Consider the following 27,400-nt stretch of genomic DNA (forward strand, 5'->3'; position numbering starts at 1 on the left):
TCTGTGCACAATCTCCAACCGCAATCCGATCCGTCGATGTGGCTTTAAATTTCATTCAGATGCCAAAGGCACAGATTTCAGTTAAAATTAGCCTCCCGGTCGTTCCTCCCACAGCCGCTGCCCAGTCTGCAAACTGAGTTGCGTCGAGGCCAGAGGGCAGCATCACAGGGTCGGCTAGAAGACTGGTCTCGTTCGGAAGCTATCAGGATTCAAAGAGGACAGGAACTAAGCCACAGACCTCTAATAACTGAAGTACACTCTTTTCAGAGGTCACTTCCAGACAACCTGTTTATGGGGCATTTATCCTGATTTTTTTCTGCAAACCCGACAGTATGCTTGTGCATGGTGTTAGATTGTTGTTGTTTAGTCGTTTAGTTGTGTCCGACTCTTCGTGACCCTATGGACCAGAGCACACCAGGCATTCCTGTCTTCCACTGCCTCCCGCAGTTTGGTCAAACTCATGCTGGAAGCTTTGAGTTAGATTAGTGGTTCTCAAACTTTTTTCTCTCTCAGAATAAAAAATTTCTCAAACCAATTTTTATTATTGATAAGAAATGCACTGGAAAACAAAAGGAACCACTCCTAGCTGGGCTTGATTTATAACACAGAACACAACTACTTTATACAGTGGTACCTTGGTTCTCAAATGGCTTAGTTGTCGAACAAATCGGCTCCCGAACACCGCAAACCTAGAAGTGAGTGTTCTGGTTTGCCAACATTTTTCGGAAGCTGAACATCCGAAGCCACTTACGAGGGTTCCAGTTGAGTGCAGGAAGCTGCTGCAGCCAATCGGAAGCCTCACCTTGGTTTTCGAACAGTTTCAGGAGTCGAACGGACTCCTGGAATGGATTAAGTTGGAGAACCAAGGCAGCACTGTAATATGGTCATGGAACATCCACAAAGTATACAACAATGTAGCTACATAAGAACATGCATCACTCCCAAAATATAATTATAAATGGTATAATTATTTATAAATATGCAAACTCAGTGAGAGGTGTGAGCTTGCTTTTGCCAGGTGATCTCATTTATATTTGAGACATACAGTGGTACCTCGGGTTAAGAACTTAATTCGTTCTGGAGGTCCGTTCTTAACCTGAAACTGTTCTTAAGCTGAGGTACCACTTTAGCTAATGGGGCCTCCCGCTGCTGCCACACCACTGCCGTGCGATTTCTGTTCTCATCCTGAAGCAAAGTTCTTAACCCGAGGTACTATTTCTGGGTTAACAGAGTCTGTAACCTGAAGCGTCTGTAACCCGAGGTACCACTGTACTCTCATCTCATCAACATGAAGAAGCCTTTATCTTTTCTGATCTTCATACTGTACTATATTACATTACACAGAAATGTTTAAATGTTTCTTTGATTGTCCTTGAACCTTCCTGCCTTCCTCGCCATCTTCTCCTGTGACACCCCTGTGGCAAACCACACCCTTTGATAACCACTGGGTTAGATTATATCAGCTATTGATCACTCATGTTTGTAAGGTTACTCTTCAATAGGCCCTTTGAGACCAGCGGTTTTCGGGGGGGGGGGGAGGATATATTCTGCAACGTGTCATTGACACAATAATAGTGCAGGGATTGTGAATTTTCCTTACAATCAAAAGTTCAGTTTTGTGGGCAGGCGGAAGCTGGCTTATTGTGAAAGAGTGCTAAAACAATTTTAACCAAGCAACTTGAATTTGGCAATTTGCAAGTGAATAGTATCCCCAAATAGCGACAATCTAGAAATGCCCAGAGTTTGAAATGGAAAACAGAGAGGAGAAGGGGCGCTTCCAGAAGGGGACATTGTAAATCATAAATGGGCCATTCAGACCGTGTGTGTGTGTGTGTGTGTGTGTGTGTGTGTGTGTGTGTGAAATAGGCTCATCATTGCCTTCCACATCTTTCCATTTCATCCAGTCATAATCGGAAGGTCAGAGGTTTGAATCTCCATGATGGAGTGAGCTCCCATTGCTCTGTCCCAGCTTCTGTCAACCTAGCAGTTCGAAAGCATACCAGTGCAAGTAGATAAATAGGTACCACTGTGGCGGGAAGGTATACAGTGTTTCTGTACACTCTGGTTTCCATCACGGAGTCCCATCACACCAGAAGTAGTTTAGTCCAGCTGGCCACATGACCTGGAAAGCTGTCTGTGGACAAACGCTGGACAAAAGCAAGATGAGCGCCGCACCCTATAGTTCCCTTTGACTGGACTTAACTGTCCAGGGGTCCTTTACCTTTTTTTTTTACTAGTCATGATATTGCTTCCTATTCCATCATGCAGTCCACACCAGTGGGCAGAGCTTGATAGAGATCAGCTAGGGCAGCGAACTGAAATACAGGCATCCTTTAACATTCACGGTTCTCCAAATTTTGCAATTTTATCAGGGTAAAATGTGCATTGAGTTGCAATGTGGCAGTGAAAACATACAAAAATGAAGAAATCTAAAGCAAAATACTTTTTATATATATAATTTTTTATTAAATTTTCTGTTTTACAATTTAGAATACTCATTTAAGCATCCTTAAAACATCAATGACTTCCCTTCTTCTCTATCCATGGTTCATTTTGCATATCATAAATCCCTGCGTATTTTACACAAGCTAAACCATTCAGTATTCCATTATTACATCCCTCAAAACTTATTTACACCGTTGAATTTATCTTAATGTCGCCAACGTTTTCAAGTGTACCCAATTGCCCCCCATATATTCAACGAACATTTTCCAGTCTTCTCTAAACGTATGTTCTTTCTGTTCTCGTATTCTATATATGTTATTCTAGACAGTGGACGCTTGGGTTGAGAATGTGATCCTTGCGGGAGGCACGTTTGCAACCTGCAGTGTCCACAACCCACAGTGCCACGTCTGCGCATGCACGGGTTGCAATTTGGTGCTTCTGTGGAGGCGCAAAGTGCGATTAAGTGTTTGTGCGCATGTGCGAGCACCGAAACCCGGAAGTAACCCATTCCAGTACTTCCGGATTTCGGCACGTCCGTGTAACCTGAAGTGTCTGTAACCCAAGGCATAACTGTGTTCTATATAGGCGGCTGTAGTGGCAAAAATCCAAAGTAAAATATTGATGAATTTTCGTAAGGACTTCAAAATAAAATAAAAAAACATGTCACAGACCATATGTGGAATATAGAAAACCAAACTTAAAGATTTTTGAGGGGGAAAGGAAACAGAGAGTACCAGAAATTGAAAGATTCAACCATTCATGCTCTCATCCTTTGTTTATCCTACTTTCTGGTCTTCCACATCATTTGATGTGTCCATTTCCTCTTTGATGTGCTGCTATGTATCCTCCCTGGGTCTTCTTCTCTTTTCTTCTGAGACCTGCTTCTTCCCTTTCCTTCTTTCATCTTCTCTTCTGACTATCATCTCAGGTGGCATTAACAGTCACTACGGCCCACTGGCTTCTCTCTTTCCTGTGGGTGATTCCACCAAGAAGTTTAATGTGGATTCACTGCTGTCTGCGCAGTCTAGTTTCGCCCAGCACCAACGCAACGGCTCTCTCAATCAGATCTTTCACAGAAATGGTAAATCTGGACTAACTGGGGGAAGACAGTATGTGGCAGCATTGAGATGGCTTCCCATCTCTGTTCTGTAGCCTCATCAACAGCACCTTTCCTCAATTGATGATGCTGGACTACAACTCCCATCATTCCGTGTCCACCAGGGGCTGATGGGAGTTGGGAGCCCAGCAACATCTGGGTGCCTCCTCCCCTGCCTTATGTGGATAGTTTTAGAAGGGTCAGGGAATGCAAGTCAGCTTACACTGTAGGCTGATGTGTCTGCATGAGAAAGGGGGTGTGCTGGGCCCGGGGGTAACCCGAGAACCGCGGTCCAGGTCCGGTCCAGAATCCGTAGATTCTACTAGGAGTCAGTTCGACAGGGTCAAGGCAGGACACGAGGCAGGAAACCAGGCAAGGACAGGTACAGGATCTCAGACAGGATGTGATAGGAATTTTATGGTCTTAGATATATGGTAATGTTCATAATGCTTTTGAATTATGGTGCTGGAGGAGACTCTTGAAAGTCCCATGGACTGCAAGAAGATCAAACCTCTCCATTCTTAGGGAAATCAACCCTGAGTGCTCACTGGAAGGACAGATTGTGAAGCTGAGGCTCCAGTACTTTGGCCACCTCATGAGAAGAGAAGACTCCCTGGAGAAGACCCTGATGTTGGGAAAGATGGAGGGCACAAGGAGAAGGGGACGGCAGAGGACGAGATGGTTGGATAGTGTTTTCGAGGTTACCAGCATGAGTTTGACCAAACTGCGGGAGGCAGTGGAGGACAGAGGTGCCTGGCGTTCTCTGGTCCATGGGGTCACGAAGAGTCGGACACGACTAAACGACTAAACAACAACAACAACAACAACAACAACAATGTTCATAAGTGTACCAACCAAGCACGTACATAGATCAGCACAGGAAGACCGACCTGGAACCATTTTGATTCCTAAACTGAGCAAATGTTTTCTCTGCAAGGTCAAAGTGGGAAACCTCCCATTGTCTCTTTCCTCACAAATCCTGTCTTAAGGGCACATTTAAGATATGAATAGGGTGTGAGCCTATGACCTGACCCAGGAACTAAGTATTTATCATTACAAAAGACTAGGCAGGCTCCCTAGGAAATCCAATCAAGTAACCTGCCAGACAGGAGATAAACAACGACAGAAGAAAAACAACATTCAACATTTCTGTTTTAGACCGCCTTTTTTATGATGTAGGTATGATGTATCTGAGGTGTGGTCTTAGGTTACACCCCTTCTGTGATGTATGCATGATGTTTCTGGGGGTGGTCTTGATCTACAGGGTGGCAATTTCAAAAGTCTTTATAAGGCCTTGCGCGCCATTGTTCTGGGTTCCTCTTCCTCTCCTGAGAGTGAGGGGAGCACCCTGTTGCAACAGTTCAATAAAGATCAAGCTTACTAGCTGCTTTGCTTCTCAATATTCTCTGGTTGGCCTCTGCTATCTTCTCCTACCAATAGGGAACCTATGTAAGAACTCTATATGGGCTCTTGGATACCCCATAAGGGAAAAGGACAATTTTTGTTTACAACAAGGGTCTGGCATACAGCAATGTTGCTCCTGCAACCTGGGGCAGGGTCTGACAGCCTTTTATCGTTGTTGGGGTAACGGGTAGTCCTGATCCCCCGGTGACTCACCTCCCTGTTTCACCCGAAGGCGAGCACTCCTCCTGCGAGTACTCAGGTCTCTCCTTCTCTCAGACCTTCGTCTCTGCAGCTTGGGAGAAGTCGGTGGGTTACTAGACCCAGGGGCTGCCTCAGCCTCCCCTGATCCAACCGGTAGTGGAGCAAGCTGTAAGTGATGGCCCAGCTGAAGGCAACAAGGTCATCCCCGCATCTGGCACCAGGGCAGGCTCAGGCCCCTGACTCGGCCCAGCTGGTGTTTGTTGCAGGGGAACCTGTGCAGACTGGGGCTCTTCAGGATCAGGCCCCAGACGTGATTCAGATGATGCCTGAGGGAAAGGATCTGGTGCAGACTGAGACTCCTCTGGTTCCGAGTCCGAGCCCGAGTCCCAGGCCATCACAGGGGAGAGAGAGAGGAAGAGCCTCCAAGCTTCCTAGATTGTCCTCCTTGTGTTGACCTGTGCTGATCTTCCTTCAGTGTTAGACGGATACACTTTGGGTTGCTGACCTAAGAGGATTCTTCTGCATCAGGCCAATGGCCCATCTAGTTCCACACCCTGTTCTCACTGTGGCCAACCAGACGCTCTGAAGTTAGCATTCAATTGAAGCCCAAAGAAGAACGGCAACTTAAGTTGATAGAATATGCACAACTTGCAGACTCAACATATAGAATAAGAGAACAAGAAGAACATACAGTGGTACCTCGGGTTACATACGCTTCAGGTTACAGACGCTTCAGCTTACGGACTCTTCTAACCCAGAAATATTAACTCAGGTTAAGAACTTTGCTTCAGGATGAGAACAGAAATCGTGTGGTGGCAGCACAGCAGGAGACCCCATTAGCTAAAGTGCTACCTCAGGTTGAGAACAGTTCCAGATTAAGAACGGACCTCCAGAACAAGTTAAGTTCTTAACCCAAGGTACCACTGTATGTTTAAAGAAGATTAGAAAACATTTATTGAATATATGGGAAATAATTGTGTACAACTGAAAACATTGGTAGCATTAAGATAAATTCAACACTTTTGATGGATGCAATAAAGGAATACTGATTGGTATAGTTTCTGCAAAATATGCAGGGATTTATGATATGTAAAATGAACCATGGAAAGAGAAGAAGGGAAGTCATTGATATCTTAAGGATGTAAAATGAGTATTTTAAATTGTAAAACACACACACACACTCAACTGAAGTCAGAACTTTTTCTCTTAGAGCTAATGAAGAGACAATTAGAAAAAGACTATCAAAGATAATTCCCATATATGATTACAGCTGCAAGACTGCTATATGCCCAAAGATGGAAATACACAGCCCTACCCACTATAGAAGAATGGCTGATAAAATTACTGGATCTGGCTGAGATGCCAAAGTTAACATGTTTAGTTAGAGGAAAATCATTACTGACATTTGTTAAGGATTGGAAATTTCTCGTGGACTTTTACAAGAAAATGAGCTTGTAATATTGGGATTTGAAGATTTAAAAAACCCTGGTTTATAGAAGATAGAATGGTTGGATTTTAAGGAATGGATATTGTATGTAGCTGCAGAATATAGAGCCAGGAGTTATTTTATTCTTTTCCAACTTTCTTTAGTTTTTCCTTTCTCTTTTTTCCTCACTTTCTCTTTCTTTACGTCTCTCCTCTAGTCTTTTCTTCCGAGTTTGTTCTCTTCTAGACTAAGTAGCTGTTTTTATCTCACTATATTATTTTTATTAAAAAAAATACTTTGTAATGGGTATGTATTTTTGTATCTCTCTGAATAAGCATCAACTGATAAAGTAAAAGAAGTAGTACTTTATTTTTTCTGCCCTGAATCTTCCAACATTTAGCTTCATTGGATGGTCCAATGCTTTGAGAGAGGGAGGATATTTTTCCCTCTAGCCACTTTTTCCATCATAATTTTCTCTAGAATAACTTTCTAAACTTCTCCAGCTTAACTTTGTAAACTTCAATCACGTTGCCTCTTCCTTGCCTTTTCTCTAAACTAAAAAGTCCCAGTGGGTTATTATCTCTTCGCATTCATATGTTTTTGCCATGTTTGCAATGCCTGAAATTGCCCAAAATTGATGGCTTTCCTCCTTCCCCGCTCTCCTCAACTATTGAATTTGTTCTCGTCCCAAGTTTAGGCATCACCTTGATTGCAAATCAGAAACATCACCTGTGTCTCTTGGGATGCTGTCCCTGGATGCTTAATACTTATACTGACGATTAAAAATTCCACGTAGCTTTTCACAAGGTTAGAGGCATTTAAGTATGAATGCCTGGACCACTTCCAGTGTATGTAATTAAATTTTCGCCTCCTTGGAATCCCATAACAATTTTAATTAGAAATGCGTCTCTGCACCCTCCTTTACTTTCTCTCTGGAAGTCTTGCTCAGTTGTGTTTCAAATGATTTCTCTGTTCCACTTCAAAAATGGCCGTGTATTAATAAGTGCTGGAAATTCCTTGTGTAACTGCAGGGTTTGCGAAGTACAAAATTCCACCTCGCTCCGCTTCTGTTTTGAAGTCATAGTGAACAAAGCCGAGACGAGCTGTTTACTTGTTTCAATGCTTTGCCTAACCAGCAAATTGCATGGGGTGCAAGCAGGCAGTGTTCACTGTATTTCAACCACTGACACCTCCCCTTCTGCAAGATAGCTGAGCTTCACTCAGACTTTGTTTTATTTGGTTATAGAATCACAAATTTCAGGCTTAGAGAGCTAGTGCTGTGTAATGGTTTGAGAGGGGTCAAACTCTATCTCTCTTTTCCATCTGACTTGGTGAGGTGTTTGAGGTGTTCAGTTTGGAAGCACCAAGAGGCTGGCTGCGAAATTTGTCTAATTCCTCTTTTAAAGCCATCTAAGTTGGTGAGTTGGTGCGCAGGGAGTTCCACTGATTAACTGCGCAGTGAGTGCAGAAGTATTTCATTTTGTCTGTCCTGAATTCTCCCCCATCATTATTCAGCTTCGTTGGATTACCTTTCTTCTTCTTCTTCTTCTTCTTCTTCTTCTTCTTCTTCTTCTTCTTCTCTTTATTCGTTTTCTAAAATTCATACTTCAAATACATAATATATTACATTTTATTTATAAGCTTTTTTAAAAAAAATATTCAAAATTAAAACAAAACATTTTATCCAGAAACATATCATCCTTATTTTTTCCCCATTTTTCCTCCCTCCCTCCACCCTCCCTCACAAAACCCACCCACCGCCACCCCCCAGCTTCCCTCAGTTCCAGTCTTTGATTTCTCTGAGAATGCTGTTTTCTGCATGTTACAAAGTTGTATAGATCCTCAAACTATTTAGCTGATTATTATCAATTAAAAGTTTGTGAATGTTTATTCAAAGCCAGCCAAGGAGTCCAGTTCACTTTGTTGTGTCTTCAAATACTTTGTAAAGGGGTCCCATTCATTTTTAAAGTCACAGTTATCCTTGTCCCATAGCTTGTATGTCAGTTTTGCCAGTTCTGCATAGTCCATCAATTTTTCTTGCCATGATTCTTTAGTTGGGGTTTCTTCAGTCTTCCATCCTTGTGCTATTAGAACTCTCACGGCCGTTGTCGCATGCATGAAGATGTTTTTCAGTTTTTTTGGCAGGTCTTTCCCTACAGTCCCTAACAAAAATGCTTCAGGTTTTTTAACAAATGTTAAATGGAAAATTTTCTTCAATTCGTTGTATATCATTTCCCAATTTTTTAAAATTACATAACAATCCCACCACATATGACAAAATGTCCCCTCCTTTTCCTTACACCAAACATATATTTGAACTAGTTTTGTACATTTTCCCTAACTGCACTGGTGTTGTGTACCATCTGTACATCATCTTCATATAATTCTCTTTCAATAGGGAACAATCTGTAAATTTTAAATCAGTTTTCCATAATTTTTCCCAATCTTCCATCATAATGTTGTGACCTACATCTTGTGCCCATTTAATCCTAACTGATTTTACCTCTTCATCTTTCGTCTCCCATTCTAATAATATGCTGTATGCGGCCTTCAGTAATTTCACTTTCCCTTCGATCACTTCCATTTGAAACCTAGATCTTGTATAACTGAATCCTTTCTTGCTGTCTTCATTATGTGTTTCATATAGTTGTCAATATGAAACCAACTCTGCAACATTTTATATTTATTGTTTGCTCCTACGAGCTGACTTCCCTCCTTCCTTCTTCTGACTTCTTTATGTCGCTTCTGAATTTTTCGCATTGTCTTTATCCATTCTATATATTCTTCTTCTGCTTACCCGTTTGTCCATAAATTGTCTGTAAATAAATAAGCCCTTCTATATACAGAATTCTTGTTGTCTGTCTATATAATATTTGCCACTACCACTGGTTACTTTGATTACATTGTACATTGTATTTCTTATTCTTATTGTTATTATTATTCCAATAAAAGTATTTATGTTACACATTATGAGGTTTATCTCAATGGATTACCTTTCTGGTCTTTTGAGAGAAGGAGACACGTTTCCTTCTGAGAATTTTCTTCTTCTTCTTTTCTTGATACCATTTTTTTGATTTTCCAAAAATAACAAAACGGGGGGGGGGGCAGTGAAGAAAAAATCATAACCAAATTAAACCATAATTTTTGGTTGACTTCCTTCCACCCCCCCTCTTGGTTTCATTATAATATACTTGTTCATGCACACCCATAAAATCTTATATAATTAATCCAATTTTAAAACCTTCATCTTATTACAAGCGACTTTTAAAAGTTATACTAATGTGCAAATCTATACACAAAGCTTAAAAAATATGTATTAAACAGATGCCCTTTTAATAATAATTTGTCCTGCACAGTTCAGTAATTTATTTTGCCAATCTTCTTCTTTTTCTTCTTATCTTCTTTGGCTGGGGCTTGTTCCTTCCATAGGGTTTAGTTGGACTTGGCTTGGCATCCAGTCTCACATATCGGAACAAAGTATTTTGCTCAAACAATCCATCAAGTCCTGTACATCTCAATATCATAACTTCAATTTTTTTAAACAACAATCATTTCCTACATTTTCTTCAAATCTTTATATGTCTTTTCCCAGGCCTTTTTAATAAGCTGGCATGCCCTTCAGGGTTGTTGTAAAGATTCCTTGGAAAATATGTGCTATGTTTGTTGAATAACCCAAAGCTCTAAATAAATGCTAATAGGCAGTAATATTTCCCCCCCCAAAGACTGGAAGAAGTAATGATAGGGAATTAATTGCCTCTGAGCTTACACAAAGTGCCTAGCCTTCATTCCTGAAATAATAACTTCCAGACCTTACTATTAAAGAGCAGGCTGAACTGATATTTGGCATACATGTAATATCATTCTTTTTAAAGGAAGAAATTAATCAGCCTGGGAATGAATATTTGCATGTGTTAAGTTTAAGTTTTTAAACAGAACGCTTTTTTTGCTGTTTTTGGTTTGCTTACAGAACTAATTGTTCAAGAACTCAGCAAAACACACAGAAGAATAATTTCTTAGAAAAACATGTCTTATTCATTAACTTTTGGAACACAAACTTTCAAGACACTGTTCACCTGTAAGAGTTGCATGCAACTAACTTTTACTTGGGGCAGACCCATTGCAGACCGACAACCTGGGTTTACTCAAAGGAACTTAAGGCTTTACTCTGAGTAAATGTCAGTTGAATGTGTCATTTTTCTGCGTTATAAAAAAGCCGGCGACCCCATGGCTCCAATTATGTGCATATTTTTTCCCATCACTTTATTTGTGTGATTTATTTGCTCAAACATAACAAGATGCATGACTGTACTAAAGTTTTAAAGTGTGGGATAAATATGTAAATAAATTTTAAAAATCAAAGAAAACACTTTGCTTCAGCCAGAAGGCAAAGCATACAGGGAGAAAGGCAGCTGTGTATGTGTGTGTGTGTGAGAGAGAGAGAGAGAGAGGGGGGGGGGGACTGAAAGGCCTCTCCAAAGGAACGCAAAAGACAAATGCAAAATGTCCACAGAGGGGCCCTTTCTGCCGCTGAAAGTGGAGACGCTGCTGGAACAGATTTCCAATAGATTTCTCGCAACTTGGAATCAAATTTCTTTATGTTCCTTAGACCCTGGGGTATGTTCCTGAGCTTGCAGCTGTCTTCGGAGGGAGAACTATTCAGCCTCGCCTGAGCCAGGCCAGGACAAATTGCTGCTAATAAATGGCTGCTTTCTCAGACCAGCTCCCGGAAATTAAATCAACAAGACGGAACTTATACGAAAGCCCAGCAGAACGAAAAGACCAGATTTTCGTAGCCAAAATGTTGGTTTGTTGATATACCGCATTGGGATTCGTCGCCAAAAAAAAAAAGAAATAAATGAAGAGAGGGAATGGAACGGCTTTTGCTGAAAATCTGACTGCTCAAAAGTTCTGACTTCTTAACATGACTGTCTCATCAAGGCAGCCTATAAATGTTTTAAAATGCACGAAATACCGTATTTTTCGCTCTATAAGACGCACCAGACCACAAGACGCACCTAGTTTTTGGAGGAGAAAAACAAGAAAAAATATATTCTGAATCTCAGAAGCCAGAACAGCAAGAGCGATCGCTGTGCAGTGAAAGCAGCAATCCCTCTTACTGTTCTGGCTTCTGGGATAGCTGCGCAGCCTGCATTCACTCCATAAGATACACACACATTTCCCCTTACTTTTTAGGAGGGAAAAAGTGAGTCTTATAGAGCAAAAATTACGGTAAATACAGTTACCTGCTCAATTTTCATCAGTTTGCTTAAGAGTGGCGGGGAGCTAAATGGAGCATGATCCAGACAAGGATAAACCATTTTCCTCACCAGTGGTTTGAATAAAGAGCTTAAACACACCTGCCTTAACTACCAAAGTAAGTTGGTGTGCAGGACCAGTTTAGAGTGTAGGAAAAGGGCCTGGGTTCAAATCCCACCCCCAAGCCATGGAGCTCACTGGACACACCACTTAGAGCACCTTGTAGAAAAAGTAGAATATGAATGCAATTTTATTTATTTTATATAATCTACCATCAAGACGGATAGATGGATAGATAGATAGATGATAGATGATAGAGATAGATAGATTATGATAGATAGATAAGATAGATAGATGATAGAGATAGATAGATGATGATAGATGATAGAGATAGATAGATAGATAGATAGATAGATAGATAGATAGATAGATAGATAGGATAGATGATAGATAGATAGATAGATGATAGATAGATAGATAGATAGATAGATAGATAGATAGATAGGATAGATGATAGATAGATAGATGATAGATAGATAGATAGATAGATAGATAGATAGATGATGATAGATAGATAGATAGATAGATAGATAGATAGATAGATAGATAGATAGATAGGTGATAGATAGATAGATGATAGATAGATAGATGATAGATAGATAGATGATAGATAGATAGATAGATAGATAGATAGATAGATAGATAGAGAGCTATCATCTATCTATCTATCTATTTATCTACCTATCATCATCTACCATCATCTATCTCTATCATCTATCTATCTTATCTATCTATCTATCTATCTATCTATATCTATCTATCATCATCTATCTATCTCTATCATCTATCTATCTATATCTATCATCTATCTATCTATCTATCTATCTATCTATCATCTATCTATCTATCTATCTATCTATCTATCTATCTAATCTATCTATCATCGTCATCTATCTATCTATCTATCATCTATCATCATCATCATCTATCTATCTCTATCATCTATCATCTATCTGTCCATCATCTATCATCTATCTGTCTATCCATCTATCCGTCTTAAATTATTGAAATCAGAGCAAAAGGCTGAAATCTGAATAAAGGCATTTGATAATAATTGAAAGACTTCCACACTTAGATTTCTTCCCCTAAGAAATGCCATTCAGCATATAAGCACTTGCCATTTTTAAAAGCCGCAATTTTTATCATCTGAATTTGAAACCGGGCTGCATGATTAAATTTGACTGGGACCTTCCCCTGCTTTCAGTAGGATTGTAGTCCATGTTTGTTTATGGCAAATGGCGGTGGGTGGAGTCTTCTTCAGAATTGACCACCGCTGAGCAGAAGATCACACCTTGGGTGAGGGAAGCATTAAAAAGTCCTCGCCGTCAGCTCCCTGCCTGCCACCTCCTCCTCCCTCTCCGTCCCCAAGTCTTCAAAAGGCTCGCCAGATCTAAAGCCGGCTTTAGGGTTGGAAATTCATTTTATGTTTCCTCTCATCCTTTTGTGACTGGACTTACAATTGTGTCGCCTGTTTTGATCCTAACAGCTCCCTAGGATCAGATACAAAGGGCGGAGGCAGAACTGCAGGCTGGCTAGACTCACCATGAGGCCCATAAAAACCATTTTGCACACCCTAAAGAGTTGTCTGCCTGCTGAATGGTATTCTGCTTCAGAAAGACAGCTTAAGACTGGTCTGGTAAAAGACAGGATGTCTGGGTCTTCCCCCATTTATATAGGATTTGTTTTAGGAGGCGTCTTCACTCAGGGCTCATCTTGATTTGCCCTTGAACTTTCTTCTTCGGCGATCACTTGTAGCCAATTATGGAAGATTGTCTTCCATAAACACTGTCTTAACAGTGAGTCTGTAAGTGACTTTGTAGGTCATGGGTAGGCAAACTAAGGCCCAGGGGCCGGATGCGGCCCAATCGCCTTCTAAATCCAGCCCACGGATGGTCCGGGAATCAACGTGAGTCTCATCATCTCCTGGCAAATAGAAGGGGAAGAAATGGAGGGTGTGAGAGATTTTACTTTCTTGGGCTCCGTGATCACTGCAGATGGTGACAGCAGTCACAAAACTAAAAGACGCCTGCTTCTTGGGAGAAAAGCCATGACAAACCTAGATAGCATCTTTAAAAGCAGAGACATCACCTTGCCGACAAAGGTCCGTATAGTTAAAGCTATGGTTTTCCCAGTAGTGATGTATGGAAGTGAGAGCGGGACCATAAAGAAGGCTGATCACCGAAGAATTGATGCTTTTGAATTATGGTGCTGGAGGAGACTCTTGAGAGTCCCACGTACTGCAAGAAGATCAAACCTATCCATTCTGAAGGAAATCAGCCCTGAGTACTTACTGGAAGAACAAATCCTGAAGCTGAGGCTCCAATACTTTGGCCACCTCATGAGAAGAGAAGACTCCCTGGAAAAGACCCTGATGTTGGGAAAGATGGAGGGCACAAGGAGAAGGGGATGACAGAGGACGAGATGGTTGGATGGTGTTCTTGAAGCTACCAGCATGAGTTTGACCAAACTGCGGGAGGCAGTGGAAGACAGGAGTGCCTGGTGTGCTCAGGTCCATGGGGTCATGAAGAGTTGGGCACAACTAAACAACAACAGAATTTGTCCTTTTATTTAAAAGGCATCTCTGCTTATTTGTGGGGCCTGCCTGGTGTTTTTACATTAGTAGAATGTGTGCTTTTATTTAAAATGCATCTCTGGGTTATTTGTTTTGTTGTTGTTTAGTTGTTTAGTCGTGTCCGACTCTTCGTGACCCCATGGACCAGAGCAAATAATGTGGTGTGGTTTTTGTGTGTGGTTTTTGAAAAAGTTTATTAGGGGAGCAGGATGCTGAATTCAATGGGCAGCAGCCTCTTCTTGTCTTCTCATGTTTGTGGAGGTCACTGGACCTCTGTAATGTTTGGGTCACCTCTCAGCTACCTGTCTCTTGCAGGAAAGATTTGAGCACGGACCAGAAAGTGAGGTTTGCACAAATAATGCGAATTAAAGACCTTGTGCAGCAGATCCACTTTAAAAAATAAAACCACAGCTTTTTGTGTTTAGGAATGCGATAGGGAAATGAACTGAGAAGTGTGGGATGAATGAATGATAAACAGAAACGCGTGTATACACGTGCCAGATGCAAATAAGCACAAATTCAGGATGAATGCTCCTTGCTATATAATCGCCCTGCAGAACAACTCAGAAGGAATGCTCAGTAAAGACCAGACACAGTCTAACCTAAGCTTTGTGCAAGTAAATCAGGATGAAGTCCAGAGGCTGGGATAGTTTTTGGCTGGCATCAGAGAGCTGGAGCTGTTTTGATACATGTGTGCATTGTTATCGGTTTGCACCTTTGCTTTTCTGTCCCACTCTCACTTTTGGTTAAACGGGCTCCTCAAAAACCTGCTGCACCTGTTTGAGCAGTGAAGACAGAAGGACAGCGGAAACTATCCACCTTCTTCGAGAGCCACAGTGGTTTCCAAATCGCATTTTTCCTGTGCTGGATTTTTCAGCTTGAGATAGTTTTCAAGCTTTGCAGCTAACATTGGCGCCACCTAGTGAGTTTAGATTTTGCAAGGCATGGCACTGCCATTCTGCTGTAAATAGAAAGCGGAGCAAGACTTGCACAGAGGAATTCAAGATGCCAAACCCGGTGACCCCCTCAGGCTGGGAGGGAAGGCTGCCTCGAGGGATGATGTGGGCCAGCTGGCCATCTGCCTAGCAGCTACAGCCATCAGTTGCCTGGGCGTGACGGCACATGGTGGGCTTCGTATGCCACAAAGAGGAAGCATCAACCAGGCATTGCTCCTACAGCTTGGTCTGTGCCGGAATCCTGCCCAACACAGGGGAGCAGTGGGGAGAGAAGAAGTAGGAAGGAAAAGCTGCTCCTCACCTACAAATATTTGCTGGATAAACTGCTCAGGGTTTGAAAAGCAGACTGCAAGCCTCAAATATCACCTTTCTTTCTGAGCACAATTCAAAGTGTTGGTAATTTAAAGCCCTAAATGGCCTCGGCCCAGTATACCTGAAGGATATACTCAGCCCAGACACTGAGGTCATCCTCTGAAGGTCTTCTGCTGGTTCCCTCACTGTGACAAGCAAAGTTACAGGGGGGAAGGCAGAGGACCTTCCCGGTAGTGGAGCCCGCACTGTGGAACGTCCTCCCTTCAGATGTCAAGGGGATAAAGAATTACAGTGGTACCTCAGGATGCAAACGGGATCCGTTCCGGAGCCCCGTTCGCATCCTGAACAGAACTTAAGAGCGACAGCGCGTCTGCACGTGCACGGGTTATGTTTCGCCGCTTCCGCGCATGCGTGTGACGTCATTTTGACCGTCTGCACATGCACGAGCAGTGAAACCCGGAAGTAATGTGCTCAACCCAAACCCCTGAAGTAATGAGTGCAACCCCAAAATACTTATCCTGAAGTGTATTTATCTCGAGGTATGACTGCACACAACTTTTAGAAGACATCTGAAGGCAGCCCTGTATCGGGAGGTTTTTAACACAATGTTTTTATTGTATTTTTAAAATGCTGTAAGCTGCCCAGAGTTACTGGGGAAACCCAGCCAGATGGGTGGGGTTGTTGTTATTGTTGTTGTTGTTGTTGTTACATCCAGTGATGGGTGTATCTGCCAATATTGGTTTCTCGATTTTGCAATCTTAACATCCATTCTGCACATTTCCACACACTTGAAGGGTTGTTTTTTTAACCCTTAAATTTTGCTGCAAATTTACTCTCTCTCTCTCTCTCTTACACACACACACACACACACACACACACACACTTTTTGTGTGCAGTTTGGGCCAGCAGTTCTCAAAGGGTGCAGTGTGCCACACTGGTGGCAGGAGAGGATAGCAAGTGTAGTGGGAAGATTCAAAGGCACACACACAACCAGAAGCAGTATCTACACTCCTCTTCAAGAGCATTGGCTAATCTTCTACAGTTCCCCACAACTTAGTGGTCAGTGAAGGGAAATGTTTTGGCCCTGTCCTACAGCATCATATCTTCATGCAATCCATGGGTCTCAGTGTAAGCCATAATCTGGTGAGCAGACAGGAAGCTCATAGAAGACCGGCTTGAAAAGACCAGTTTCTGAGAGTGTTGCCTTGCTTGATCCAATCATACCTCGGCTCCAGAACACCTTGGGAGTCAAACGTCTTGGCTCCCGAACGATCGAAAACCGGAAGTGAGTGTTCCAGTTTTCGAACATTCTTTTGGAAGCCAAACATCTGACTGGACTTCCGATTGGCTGCAGGAGCTTCCTGCAGTCAACCACAAGCCACGCTCTGGTTTCCGAAAGTTTTGAAAGTTGAATGGACCTCCAGAACAGGTTCCGTTCAACTTCCAAGGTACAACTGCATTTGAAAAGCAAGTTTCTAGACCTTGCTGTGGCCTGAAAATGTGTGGATCTCAGAGGGCCAGAGGAGTTGCCAAATAAAATTTCCAATGATCAGAGAGCTAGGATATATCAGTGCCTGATATAGCTTGCTGCCCCTCCCCAAGGTCAGCCAAACTAGAAGGGGCAAAATAAAAGGAACCATGCAAAGGTGTTCAATCTGCATAATCTATGCAGGTTGCAAAATTCAGGATGTGGCTTGAAACTGCCCCAGAATTTGTCATTGTTGCACCTTGGCTCTGGGCTTAGTCTGGAGGTGGTGGTGGGTAATTTATTGTTAGAAGAGAGAAAATGAGAGAGCCCCAGAATTGTTTCCACTTCCAGAGACTCCCAGTGACCTCTTAAATCCGATTTGGAGACGGATAATCCCTTAAAAAGATGGTTCCTTCCTTCTGTCTGTCTGTGTCCACTTAAAGGGCCAGACTTCAGATAACCAGACCCAGTGGCCATGTGTCGCTATGGGGGCAAAGGCAAAGTCACTCTTAAAAAAGAAACACATACCAGACATGGTTTGGCATGAGGAAAACTCACATTAGGTTACAGAAACAAAAGACCACTCTCTTCTTAAAACTCCACAAGGTGTCTTAACAGCTGGGAGGCTGAGAGAGTCACCTGAGAAGCTGAGCGTTGCACCTGTTGAGCTATTTGCAAACAGGTTTTTGAAAAAAAATTAAAGCAAGATAGCTCAGGCGACCTCCGAGAGTTGAGAAGGGCTGGCTAGTCTCAGGGCACCTGCTGGACCACACAGCAAAAGCAAATGAATGGGTGATGCAAGTTTACCTGAACAGTCCTATTTGGAGCATCACGCTGACATTTGTGAGCCTTGGACGTGTTGGAAAGGCACCGATTTTACTACAAAGATGCAAAATGAGCTCCAGATTATTCAGGCCCAGTTCTCAGGCAGAGGATGCTGCGATTCACAGGTGTGCAGCCATGGCAACCTCAGTCCCCAATCTTCCATTTCTTTCTGTGGCAGGTCAGAGTTGTGTGTAGCTCCTCTGCTGCACTTAGGTGCGGTGGCAGGTAAAGGTAAAGGGACCCCTGACCGTTAGGTCCAGTTGTGGCCAACTCTGGGGTTGTGGCGTTCATCTCGCTTTACTGGCCGAGGGAGCTGGCGTACAGCTTCTAGGTCATGTGGCCAGCATGACTAAGCCGCTTCTGGCGAACCAGAGCAGCGCATGGAAGCGCCGTTTACCTTCCCGCCGGAGCGGTACCTATTTATCTACTTGCACTTTGATGTGCTTTTGAACTGCTAGGTTGGCAGGAGCAGGGACCGAGCGACGGGAGCTCACCCCGTCACAGGGATTCGAACCGCCGACCTTCTGATCAGCAAGCTCTAGGCTCTGTGGTTTAACCACAGCGCCACCCGTGTCCTGTGGCAGGTAGTTTGCCTGCAGAAGCTCCTAGATTCAATCCTCAGTATCTCCAGGTAGGTCTGAGAGAGAATTCCTGGACAGATCCACTGCCAGTGTAGACACAGAAAGCCTCAATGGCTCAGGACGGCAATACCTCAAGGACCACCTCTCTCCAGGCGAACCTACCTGGACCCTACGATCATCATCTGAGAACCTTCTTCGTGTGCCTCCTCCATGAGAGGTCAAGAGGGTAGCGACATGAGCAACACTTTCCCGTGGTGGCTCCCCGTTCATGGAAATCTATCCCCAGGGAAGCTCGCCTGGCGCCTGGAGCCAGTGTGGTGTAGTGGTTAAGAGCGGTGGTTCGTAATCTGGGGAACCGGGTTTGCATCTCCGCTCCTCCACATGCAGCTGCAGGGTGACCTTGGGCCAGTCACACTTCTCTGAAGTCTCTCAGCCCCACTCACCTCACAGAGTGTTTGTTGTGGGGGAGGAAGGGAAAGGAGAATGTTAGCCACTTTGAGACTCCTTCGGGTAGTGATAAAGCGGGATATCAAATCCAAACTCTTCTTCTTCGTTATATACCTTTAGACGCCAAGCGAAAATGTTCCTCTCAAACTAGGCCAGTGATGGCCAAACTTGGCCCTCCAGCTGTTTTGGGACTACAACTCCCATCGTCCCAAGCTAAGTGGTCAGGGATGATGGGAACTGTAGTCCCAAAACAGCTGGAGGGCCAAGTTTGGACATCACTGAACTAGGCCTTTGGCTGATGAACATTAAACATCAGGGAGAACTTTCTGACAGTAAGAGCTGTTTGACAGTGGAACGGTCTGCCTCCCTGTGGACTCTCCTCCCTTAGAGGTTTTGAAGCAGAGGCTGGATGGCCATCTGTCATGGACGCTTCAGCCGAGATTCCTGAATTGCAGGGGGTTGGACTAGATGACCCTCGAGGTCCCATCCAACTCAACCACTCTGATTCTGTCTGATACTCTTTTAAAAGCATTGTGGGATTCTTGGTTTGCTTTTGCTCTTACTTTTATTATGTATTTTGTGTATTTTTATCTTCTATTTTCTTCCCGCATGGCATGTAAGACAGAGTTGTTCCGCCTGGCCTTTGGCTTGGAATCAGTTTGATTCCCTCCCCCTCTTTCTTTTTTCCTTTCTCCTCCTGTGTTGGATCTCCTATTTGGGGACTTCCCTGGCTTTTTTCTGGACCAGTCTGGATAGCTAGCCTTGGTGAAGACTTGACGTTTTTATCTCCAAAAATGTTTTTGATTGAGTTCCACTGAAACCAGGCTGCATTTTAATGTTGTATTTTAATTTTGTTTTTTAAGCTGTATTCTAATCAATGGTGTGTTTTTATATTGTTTTTATATTTGGTATTAGAGTATAAATAAAAATTATTATTATTATGATGTTCTGAACCTCCCTGAGATCTACAAATGAAGGGCGGTAAACACATTTTAATAATAATGATAATGATGATAATGATAATGATAATGATAATAATAATAATAATAATAATAATAATAATAATAGACAATGGTGAGCTAGATGGAGCACTGGTCTAACTCAATATAAGGCAGCCTTTTACTTTCTCATCAACAGTACTTAAGTTGGTCAACTGGGGAGTTCAGCCAGCTTCCACTGCATGGAGCTGAGGAGGGTGGGGAGTTTCAGGCTGCAAATGGCTCAGGTCGGCCCATGGACTGCAGTAATAAACATACTTGCCTTTTTAAACCACATCCAGGCTGTTCAATTTCCCCTTGAGGAAGGAGTTTATGACTCCTCTTGCAATAAGCGGCCATCTTATCTGGAGGAGAAGCGACCTGCTGGCTCATATTGTTTTATTTATTTTAAAGCATTTCCAAACCACTTTATGTTGCGAAAGAGGTGTATGCCACACCCTACACAAAAACAATATTCATTTCAATGAAAACACAACCTAAAACCTTCTTCAGAGAGCTGTCATGGTATAGTGGCTGGAGTGTGGGGACTAGGATGTAAGAAACCAGGGAAGCTTGATGCAGTGATAATAAATTATAATCATCATCATTATTATAACTTGAAAACAGAAAAGCAGTGGTAGGTGAGGTCCATGTACCATCTCCCAAAATTTCCCACCCCTCCCCCAAAGCCCCACACACTACAAAGTAAGATATTGTTTAAATAATCCACTCTATTTTATTTTGTCTTAAAATAGTTTAAACTTTATGCTACAGACTTGTTTCCAAAAAAAAACAGAAAGTCTCATCTTGCACCAAAAAATATATATATTTTATAACACTCTGTTTTATTATTATTATTTTTTCTTCTCCAAAGACCATTAAATACTAGATGGAAACGAGAATGAGTGTTAAAAAGAACATTTTTGTGTGGGTTTTTTTTTGTCTTTTTTAATTCAAGAGTTACACAACTGAAAACAATAAATTCTAAGCATTTAATTTTATTTTTTTGTCGCCACTGGAAGATTCCAAGCTTGAGCTCCAGCAAGAAGAACAGAGCTGCTAAAACCAGGCCTGTAAGGAAAACAAAGAGCCCAAGATGCAGCCTGCCAGTTTCTTGGATAGAATCTGTATTTTTGTGGCACAAACGCCACATTTTTTATCAAAGATCCCGCTGCTTTGCAAGGCGTGCCTGGGAAGCCAGGATGGGTGCATGTTTCACAGGCCTGTGCAAGGACGATCAAGTGCATTTGTTCTTAGCCATACGATGGCTACAATTTCACTTATCCATTGAGAAAAGAGAAAATCAGTCCCAGCGACCTTTTGCTCTCTCAGACAAAGATGATGAAGGAGAAAAGGGGGGAAAGGAAAAAGAAGACGAAGAAGTAATGTATTAACTATCCAGTGATTGCGGTTTGAATTTTTTGTTTCTTTTCTCTTTCTTTTTTAAAAGAACATAGCTTTAAGAAAAGTTATCCAAGTCGGCAAAAGAAACGTAGTGTTTTTTGTTTCATTTTTTAAATTAAAAGAGAAAGACATGAACTGGTTATCAAGCTTGGAGTTCATGATTCCTTTAAAAACAAACACAGTGCACAATTGGAGGAAGTTTGGTTAGAATGCAGTCATATTTTTTATATGTACATGGAAGTCACAGCATATACAAAGTTCCACCCCCCCCCTCTGCTTCTTTCTTTTTTTAAAAAAGGAAGGACTCCTAGATGCTTCTGGTACTGGCCAGCGTAAAAGGGAGGATACTTGGATTACCAGCTTAGTAGACCAGCATGGCTCATAGATTTTCTAACGAGAGCCAATTTTCATGTTTCAAAAGGCAACTTCATTAACAGTAGTAATGAAGTAGCCGTTCTCAGCCAAAGGTTGCCTGGTTAGCTTGCTCTGGTGCTTTTCAAATGCACCTCCATCTGAATTACTTCCCCATGATGCAATACATGCAGTTGTCACAGGCATGCGTGAAAACTGGAAATGGACATGCAGGCCGACTGGTGTTTCTCACCTGACTGCCAGCATGCCACAACCAGCTGGGAAGAGCTAGGCAGCTGGCCAATGCCTCATGGCAGTGCCATTCTCATACACACAGACAGACACACACACACACACTCCAATCACATGGGACAGGACCACGAGAAAGCAGTTCCCAAGCAGCTTTCTCATGCACAGGTGACTTTGAGCCTGGTGTTCATTTTGCAATGTAGTTTGAGAGCGATGGAACCAGCGAGTGAGGAGAAAAAGAAGGGGTGGCCTTTGTGGCAAAAGATCTGCAGGCACAACTGATAGCTTTAACAGCCTTGGGTGGTAGGTGAGGACACCGTTTAGGGCCAATGTGTCCTGTGCACAGTAGCGGCTGGTGGAGTGGCGTTGCCCACCTGGCTATCCAACATGGGGGATTCTACCAAGAGCCGAGAGGGAGAGGAGAGGAGGTTGGCGTGGACACAGCGTCAGATTGGCTCTGCTGCTGTTCCCGCAGTGCGCTGACCTCCCTCGCCTCTACCAGCAGCAACCTCCATGTTGAGATGGATGGCAGGTGAGTAATGCCACACCACCCTGCTGTTCTGGCAACCACTGCCTGGGTCTGCTGTACATCTTCGGTCCATGCTGCTTTGCCTGCCATAGCAAGCAGGAGTCAGATTTCACAATCTGGCAATTTTAGCTCGGGGGAAGGAGACACTGTTCCCAAAGTTAGCATAATCATGTTAACATTGCAGGCTGAAGGCGGAAGAAACTGCCCATGAAAATACTTTTCCAAAAAAAATTGTTTCCTGAGCCCGGGCAACTACTTCAGAGAGGGAGCTGCAGCCTAGACGTCTCTCAAACATCCTCGTTTTCCATTTTGTGGGGATGTTGCTAAGATGGCAGAGCCCTAAAACATGCAATTCCTTCGCCTACAGTCTGAAATAAGGCCTCACTACCTCGCAGGTGTTGAAGCAACAGGTGCAGTCTCCAGATCAAAAGCTGGCAAGCCCCGTGGTGTCTATTGGAACTGTGGCCAGGACAACAAAGCATTATCTGTTCAACAAATCAAGTCCTGACTGCCTCCATCTAACAATAAAATCTGAGTCCCAGAGTCCAAGTCCACCTTGTGGTCATTGATAGAGAGTGCCCTCTGCAGAAACCTGTTATCAAGTCGTACTTTTAAGAGTGACCACATCCTTCCCACTTTATAATGTCAGCAAAACTGCTCATAGCTGGCATCAAGAGCAATCTTAAGACCTGCCACATCTGAAGAACTATCTAAGGCAACCCTCTCCCAAAAGCCTTGCCCAGTGAACCAAACCAAGAAGGGAAAACAAGCCCCGCGCTGTCCTTCAAATGACAATCAGATGGGGACTTAGAAAGGCCTTTTTAGTACTGGCAGTGTGATCTAGTGAGCATAAAGAACTTTGTGGGAAGCATAAACGTTGTTCAGTTCAACCTAACAACACAAGCAGGGATTGCACAACAATGAGATTTTAAACTGAAAGCTGGCTGTGTGTCATTAACCACTAAACCAATGTCTATTCAACAGGCTGTATCTACTCCAGTGTAAATGATGACTGAACTGCCCCCAAAGTGCAGACTCTTGGCTTGGCTTTCAGGAAAACTCAGTGGGACCAAGAGCTTGATCTGCCCCCCAACCTCACTTGGGGAATGCATAGGTTATCTAGGGCTTTTATGGACAAGAAGCATGGCAATCCAGATTGTTTCCCTTCCAATACCACCTGTCTGAATGCCAGGATATTCCTCTTCTGTTCTTATAAGGCTCAGCATGAACTGAAGTTGCTTCTCAGCTTTGGCGTGTCCTACACTTCCAGAGAGAGAATATTCTTACTCCTTGATAACCCAGGTACAGAGTGGTAACCTTACCATATGCAAAGGTTTGGTCCACCAACAGCTACTGCCGTTGCATAAGGAAAGATCATTTTACAGCGACCAATAACAGAACTGAAACAACTGCAGGAATGCCGTTTTGAACTGTCAAGGCATTCAAGGAGTTTTGAGGAACAAAGGGCATTGCCCACATATTATTCAGAAACTGGCCCAGATGCATTAATGATTGAAGCCAACACTGATCAGGAATCTAGCAGAACAACTTTGTCTGGGTGTGCAATGGAATCTACAGCTAAAGGTGACTGGACAAACATGAAGATCTAATGTGCCCAGTGAGTCCAGCTGCCATTATGCTGCTGTCTAAGTCCTATCAGCCCTTGCAAGAGAACAGAAGGCATGTGGGGAAGGAGAAACCCTGGCTTGCAGCAAATGCCAAGACTTGCAGAAGGCATTTGCAGAATCTGGGCCAGGGAACCATTCTAAAGCCAAGGGGCATAAACCCAAGAGCTGGTGAAGCCCAGCAGTGCTCAGCCGAGTTTTTAAAAGAAGGTAAAATCAAGGGCCATTTCTCACGTTAGTACGAAAAGCAAAGGTACACTTACAGATTAACACCTTGTCTCTGAAGATGCACACACACAAAAGGAAACCCCAAACCCCTCCCATTCTTTTTTCGTCCTCATGAAGTGATCCATATATGTGGCAAAGCTTCCCTTGCTGCTCCAGATTTCGCTGCTCTTTCTGCGGCAGCAATCAAATGAATGAAGGCAAAGCCGTGCTGGGTAATTCTCCGGGGGGGGGGGGGGCTGTGTAACAGGATATGTTCTACTTTTGATCATACATGCTTTGCATACAGAGCTTCATGCTTTCCTCTGTAGGGTGGTAATATTCAGAGAAGCTACGGGAGGCTTCCTCTCCGCGAGTTATTTCTTGCTCTGTTTCGAGCAGAGTAGGTGCCAAAGTAGTCACCCTGGGAAGAGACTGAACTGGGCCTACTCTGTAAACATTCGCCCAGCTGCAAAAACGCTTCCTTTGGAAGGCGAGTCCCTAGCGACCCAGCAGCCTCCTCTAATTCTTCTCTTGCCAAGAGGAGGACAGGAAGGATAGTGTGCTAAAGGTTTGTTAAAAAAAACCAAAATTCCTTTGTACAAATGCAGCCCAGGGCAGAAGGACCACTCTGGTGCTCATGTTCTGCTTTTACATACCTCCAAACACGTAGAGATACGGGTTAGGCTGCATCCGGACCTTTAAAGCTTAACATGAAAACCACACCTGAGATCAGAATTAGGTACTTTTGTGATGCTTCAACTTCCTTGTGCTTTTGTTGCTTCGGGTGAACGACAACAATAACAAAACAAAACAAAAAAAGGCTGTAACAATCTGGGCCAAATGACCAGTAACAGTACAGTAGTCTAGAGAGAAAAAATAAAATGCATTATTATGAGGAGACTGAGCACTGAGCAGTGTGCAAGCTACAAATGATGTCAAGAACAATCTTTAGGGTTTTAAATAGAGCCGCTCAGTGCATGCTAGAGGCCTTTTGTGATCAGGTCCTGCTGGTTTTGCAACCAAATCAACTTGCGTTATGAATGCCCCCTTCTAAGCTCCCACAGCTATACTACAATCATGATGGGGGCATTCAGAGCTATGAACAAATTGGGCCAGTGGTGTTTTGTTTTTGTTTTTAAATAAAAAAATGCAAGGGGGAAAATAATAATAAAGCCCCACATGTACCAGCGACATCCGTTTTAGTGGTGAATTAAAGCAATTGTACGGCTCTCTAAAGGGCGTGGGTTGGAAGGTGTCACTGCTGCTGTCAATGAATGCTCTAAATTAATCACACACAATGAAAAAAAACCTGGAAGTTGTTATTGAAGTACAGTGCCACTAAGTTTTCCGTAAGAGGGAAAGCTCCCTTGGACTACAGAGGGGTCAGTATCTCAAGGAAAGTTCTTGATGATGCAATTTTAATTGGAGGGTGTCGGGGAGGGGGGGAGGAGGAGTTCAGAAGAGGAGGAAACCCTCCCGGAGGACTCTGAATTCCAGAATGCCAGGAGCAGAGGCTTTGAACACCGAGGCGATAACCAGAAACTTCTGTGCCACAAAAGGAAGAGGAGGGCTAAGTGACTAGAAAACACAGTGAAGTTGCATTACAGTAGGTATTTGCGCCTGCTGTCCTCGTCCAGCGTGAGATCCACCACTTCGGGCGGCGAAGACCAATTCTGCGGGGGGGCCACACCTGTCCATGGTTCAGATTGCCGGGTGCACTGCAGGCCTGAGCCGTGTTTCCGGGAAGACACACTCTGAATCACTCCTCCCCGAGGATGGACACATCTGCGGAAAGGAAAGGGGAGACAAAGACATGCCCGTCAAGGCTCACCTATTGGAGCACAAGGAGTGGTTTACACCAGTGGTTGTCAACCTGGTTCCTACAGCCCACTAGTGGCCGTTTCAGGATTCTAGGTGGGCAGTAGGGGGTTCTACGGCACAAGATGAATCCTCCTTCCATCGAGCACTGGTGGGCGGTAAGGAAATTTTACCATCCAGGAAGATGCATTAGTGGGCAGTATATATAAAAAGGTTGACTATCCCTAGTTTACACGGATGCATTAAGACCCTAATTTCTTTGGCAAAGGGCTCGCCAAAATGAATGCATCAAAGCAGGGAGAGGGAGACAGAAAAATTATGTCCAAGCATTGGCTAAAATTCTTAAGAAAATCAGCCCTGAATGCTCACTGGAAGGACAGATCCTGAAGCTAAAACTTTGGCCACCTCATGAGAAGAGAAGACTCCCTGGAAAAGACCCTGATATTGGGAAAGATGGAGGGCACAAGGAGAAGGGGATGACAGAGGACAAGATGGTTGGATAGTGTTCTCGAAGCTACCAGCATGAGTTTGACCAAGCTGTAGGAGGCAGTGGAAGACAGGAGTGCCTGGCGTGCTCTGGTCCATGGAGTCACGAAGAGTCGGACACGACTAAACGACTAAACAACAACAACATTGGCTAAAATGTGGTAAGGGAGGGAGGTGTAAAGGGGCTTTTAAAATGTAGCATAATTTGGAGGAATTAACTTCATGTGTGAAATGGGCACCAAAGGATAATCACCGAACCGTCCTTACAATTTATACAGCACTTGAGGGTGTTTCAAAGCACTTCGCTTGTTATTATGGCTATTGTTATTATTTTAAAAATTAGACTGCTTGTGGCGTAACACCATCAAAGCAGTGCAGAGGACAGAAATCGGAATAAAACACGGGGACACAAAAATACAACTAAACATAAAGTATTTAAAACGTCCTGATACAGAGCTGCCTTCAGATGCCTTTGGAAATTCAGGCAGATGTTTATCTCCTTGAAATCTGATGGAAGGGCATTCCGCAAGGCGGGCGCCAATATGGAGAAGGCCCTTTGCCTGGTTTCCTGTGACCTCACTTTTTGCAGGGAGGAAACCGTCAGAAGGCCCTCAGAGCTGGACCTCTGTGTCTGGGCTGAACGATGGGGGTAGAGATGCTCCTTTAGATATACAGGACTGAGGCCGTTTAGGGCTTTCAAGGTCA

General features: G+C 43.3%; 1 protein-coding gene across 7 annotated transcripts in view; it reads right to left on the reverse strand.

The window, feature by feature from the left end:
• Nucleotides 1-20,742: 20,742 nt before the first annotated feature.
• Nucleotides 20,743-27,400, reverse strand: part of ARK2N (arkadia (RNF111) N-terminal like PKA signaling regulator 2N) — a 62,050-nt gene continuing 55,392 nt past the window's right edge. For 6 of the 7 annotated variants that reach the window (XM_083702877.1, XM_083702880.1, XM_083702876.1 and 3 more), the window contains one exon: nucleotides 20,743-26,176. In XM_083702877.1, coding sequence (XP_083559003.1) covers nucleotides 25,993-26,176 — 184 coding nt within the window. In that variant the 3' untranslated portion in view covers nucleotides 20,743-25,992. The remainder of the gene's footprint in view (nucleotides 26,177-27,400) is intronic. The other variant, XM_083702878.1, reaches the window with a different exon arrangement.

The sequence above is a fragment of the Podarcis gaigeae genome, assembly GCF_964106915.1.
Source record: "Podarcis gaigeae genome assembly, chromosome: 11".
Taxonomy (NCBI): Eukaryota; Metazoa; Chordata; class Lepidosauria; order Squamata; family Lacertidae; genus Podarcis; species Podarcis gaigeae.